This window comes from Triticum urartu, chromosome 2A, assembly GCF_056163025.1.
Source record: "Triticum urartu cultivar PI428250 chromosome 2A, HENAU_Tu73, whole genome shotgun sequence".
NCBI classification, from domain to species: Eukaryota; Viridiplantae; Streptophyta; class Magnoliopsida; order Poales; family Poaceae; genus Triticum; species Triticum urartu.
Window position 1 is genome coordinate 710,383,086 of NC_141874.1, and position 4,469 is coordinate 710,387,554.

A 4,469-nucleotide genomic window follows, 5' to 3' on the forward strand; every position below is an offset into this window, starting at 1 on the left:
GAATCAGATTGACATTATGTTTTATATAGATAACAAAGTTTTAGGTAAATAAACAATAGTTATTGACATATACATACAAGCCCCTCAAGAAAAAATACAAGTTAGTATACGAGCGTTGCAGTGAACAGATAAAATAACTGAAATACATGTGTGCAAAATATAAGTATAGTATAATCCACCACATGTTGATGTTCATCAGTGATATTCTGTGCATACATATACTTCCTCTATTTCATAATGTAAGACGCTTTTTGACATCATAATGTCAAAAAACGTCTTACGTTACGAGACAGTGGGAATACATATTATTGCTAATGTCGATGACGGTGCCCGACGACATATATTCACAAGTAGTATGGCCACGCTGAGTCGGTGTCCGTGAACCGGGCAACAGCCGTGGGCACGTCGACCGAATGGATGGTCGACTGAGCCGCGAAGGGAGAAAACAGCGGGCCGCACGGGAAGTAAATTTCGTCCATCGACATAGCGTCCGTGCTCCGGGGGAGTCCGCCGCCGGCCCGCATCGGATCACTCAAGTTGATCGCTTCCACGGGCAGCGACGACGACGACGAAGACGGAGCTGCAGGTGCCTTCACGGGAGCAAATGGCGAGCGGCACAAGATCTCCGCCACCGTCGTCTCATCCAGGCCCATGCTCACGTCCAGCAGGGTCGGCGTACGCCCGCCGACCGGATCACTCGGGCTCGCTCTTACGACCGGCGGCGGTGAGGATGAGGACGATAGACCTGCAGGCGCAGCTCCGCCGATGACCATGGCGAGGCACGAGGCCATGACGTCGTCGTCCAATTTGGCGCGTTGAGGATCGAAATGACCGCTCCTTGTCGTGTGCTTGTTCCCACCGATAGATTCCCTGGGAAGCACTACTTCTTGTTGGCACTTGTGCTCGTTCACGTAGGTGACCTGGAACATGGGACGCCGGCCGCCGCTGGTATCCTGCTGCTGCACCGTCTTCTTCGCCCTGCAGCCGCGGTCATGGCTAAACATGCATTTGTAGTAGCACCTGCACGCGTATACACGGACCTCATGGTTCAGTTAAGAACGGGTACGAAGACGTCCTCTCATAATTAGTGTGTGATGAGTAACCGAAGACAAAGGGCATGCTGAAACTTGTGATAAATCCCGCAAAAAAAAGAAACTTGTGATAAAATACAGCTCTTATTTCATCATTTGAAAAGTCAGGTTGCTCGGCATGTGTACGGTGAACTAGTAGATATCTGGGATAACAATAATGTTGGTCCTACCAATCAAAATCCTCCACATCAGCTTGCTTGTAAAAGTTTTAAGTAACCTTTTGTAGATGTAGCATTACCCCTGAGTCTGCAAAGGTGTTAATATATGGAGTTGAGTTTTTAATGTTCTCGAGAGAGTTTAGAGTACCAGGGAGTGAGGCAATTTGATCTACAAATCTTCAAAATTGAAGTATGAAAATTAGAGATCCAAAGCCTCCCTTTACTTGTTGGCTTTCACCTCATACCCGATTTATTTATTTGGGTGTGTCTAGGGCACATCTAGATGTGCTCTAGTTATTGCACATCTAAGTGAGTGAATCAAGCATAAAGAAAAAAAAAGGAAAAGAAAATATTCACACGAATCTCAATGTAAGATCAATGACATATGACTTAGATGTGCAATACTTATGGCACATCTAGATGTGCTTTAGCAAAACTCTATTTTTATAGTAGAAAAATGCTAGTTCTAGAATCTTGCTCGTTCTCGCCCTTGTTTTTTTTTTCCTACAAGGGGTTTCCATATAAATCTTGTGTGTGTCCCTTATTTTGGTGTCCTCCTGTCATATTTGTTGTTAGTCAAGTTCTTTCTTGTTATTGATGCCTGTTGCTCAAGTTTGGTAGAGTTTAGTTGTGTCGATATTGAATTTATGAAATATGCATGAGTTTTAAAAGTCAAAAGCTGTCTCTAATTGACCATGGTTATAAATATCAACTTCCACAATGCAAAATTAGCATCATTCGATTCATCATAAAGTGTATTTTATATTTTATCTATTTATTATTTTAGATGTCGATAGCTTATTCTGTAAACACGGGCAAACATGTCTGCATTTGAAAACCCTAACATACACCATATTGTGGAAAGAGGGAGTATGTTGGTGACTATTTGGTGGAGACTAGTGGGTGAAAAACAAGGGGTGAGGCCCACGTGTGTGGTTGCTTTTTCCTTTTTGGATTTCCCCCTGCGCCCGATCCCAAATTATTCAAAGTTGCATAATTTTGAAGTTCAAAAATGCAAACATTAAATTGTTGAAAGTTCAAAATTTTGAAAGCTTGCAATTTCTGAAAGTTCAAAATTCAAAAGTTAAAATTTCGGATGTTTTTAAAGTTTCAAAAAAATTGAGGTGTGCACATCCCGTGAAGAATTCCTGGGTCCACTCATCATCATCCAAATGGACTGTATCCGCGATGATTAAGAGATGGCACCACGTAAGATCATTTGAGGTCTCAATTAATTAGCACTTCACCTTGCAAATTTTCTGTTCTGAATGTTCTTTTGCCCGTATTTTCTCCACTGGTAACCATCACTATGAGGCGAGGCTGTAATCTCCTTGCAGGTAACCCCGTTTTGTCTACCCTTCCTTGTAGGAGTAACCTCTTCTCCACCACTGCATTGTTCCATGCATGTAAACAGCAGCAGGGTGACAAATCACGTACATGTGGAAACATCAAAGACTATAGCCAGGAAAGGTGACAGGCGGATAGGCCAGCAAAAAAAGGCAGGTAGGCCAGCAGTGTACCAGATAGGAATATCATTTGTCGGAGTCGGCTGATCGATGCCACCCTCAGCGATGGTCGCCCCTGGCGCCGCCACTCTGCTACTGTCTCCGGACCTGAGCATGAACAGAGACACCATGAACACCCGGGAGAGCTCCTGGCTCATCGCGACGGCCGCCTCCTGCCCACGTCCGTCGAGGGGGCCGCGGCGCAGCATTGCCAGGAGCCTCGCGTTGAGATCGTGCCCGCCGACGAGCTCCTGCGATAGTTTTTCTATGGCCTCTTGCCCAGACGTCATCTCTTCAAACTGTGGTACTGTAGGTGATGGTCAGTTTGTGAGGTTGATATTGGTCCAGCCGAAGCCCGAAGGTGGTTATATAGGGGAGACGGACACCTACGTACGCTACAGCGATCAGTCACGCTGAGAGTCTGATCACCTCCGTGTAAAACTCTGTGATTGCCACTTTGCCAGTCATCTGTGTCTGACGGTGGCGGGCATTTCATCGGTCAGACAAACGGATGCACTGATAGATTTTCTTTTCATTCTCCTTGAGATAGGCTGATCGGTGGGGCTTGATCTGGCATGGTAGGTGGCGTATGGACAAGAGAACCTACTAGTGAAAGTCACGCTACGAAAACTCACGTAACGCAAGTCATTCAATAATAGGCAAACTGGGGATGCCCACTGTAGACTTTTGTTTCCCTACTGTACAACATCTCTGCTATTAAGGGGACAATTTGGTAAATGCCGATCCAATCACATCTCCTTCCTTTCTTAGGATGCTGGATCTGCTGGGGAGACATGTGACACTCCCATAAAAAACAAATCAATCACCAATCAGAAAATGTCTCCAGCAGCCCCAACCGATTCACTATCACACATGACGAATCAAACTATCTACACTACCAAAAGAGACATAACGTCCCCATTTCGCTTAATTTTCATCCGCCTCAATTCCATGCTTAGCGCGCCAAGAAAACCAAGTGAAAACCGGCACACACACACCTTCTCCCTTCTATTTTCTGTATACTCTCTACTATTAAAGGGGAGGTGTGTACGTCGTTCATCCCCGAGCCCATCGGTCGAAGCATCTTCCCATGATGCTATTTCCTTTTACTGAGCGCAACCCCACCCAATTTGGTAAATGTTGATTCAATCACATCGCCTTCCTTTTTTTTATGATGCACTGACTTGTTTCCCTAATAGATCCACTGCCATAAAAAACAAATCGCTCATCAATCAAAAAATTGTCTCCAGCCGCCCCAACCGATTCACTACCATACACAGCAAATCAATCAATCTGACTGCCTAAAAAAGACATAACATTCTCATTTCGCTCAACCTTCATCCGCCTCTGTTTCATGCTTAGCATGCCAAGAAAACCATGGGAAAACCGGCACGCATGTCTTCTCCCCTCTATTCCCTCTACAATCTCTACTATTAAAGGGAGTTTATACATCGTTTATCCCCCGAGCCCCACCAATCGAAGGATCTTTCCACAATTCTTGATTTCCTTGTACTGATCTATGTTTTTTACTGACCGCAACCCCACACAGTTTGGCAAGTGCTAATTCAATCCATCTCCTTCATTTTTTAGGATGCACTCATGTGTCTCCTCAACTCATCCACTGTCATAAAAAATAAATCAATCACCAATCAAAATTGTCTCCAGCAGCCCCAATCGATTCACTACTATGCACGGCAAATCAATCCATCCACACA

At 44.7% G+C, this 4,469-nt stretch overlaps 1 protein-coding gene across 1 annotated transcript; it reads right to left on the minus strand.

The window, feature by feature from the left end:
- Positions 1-344: 344 nt before the first annotated feature.
- Positions 345-3,056, minus strand: LOC125538055 (uncharacterized). The gene is made up of 3 exons (XM_048701362.2): positions 2,770-3,056; positions 2,497-2,637; positions 345-1,020 (listed from the first exon to the last, which is right to left on the minus strand). The coding sequence occupies exons 1-3, from the start codon at positions 3,042-3,044 to the stop codon at positions 345-347; spliced, it is 1,092 nt and encodes a 363-aa protein (XP_048557319.2). The 5' UTR covers positions 3,045-3,056.
- Positions 3,057-4,469: the final 1,413 nt, after the last annotated feature.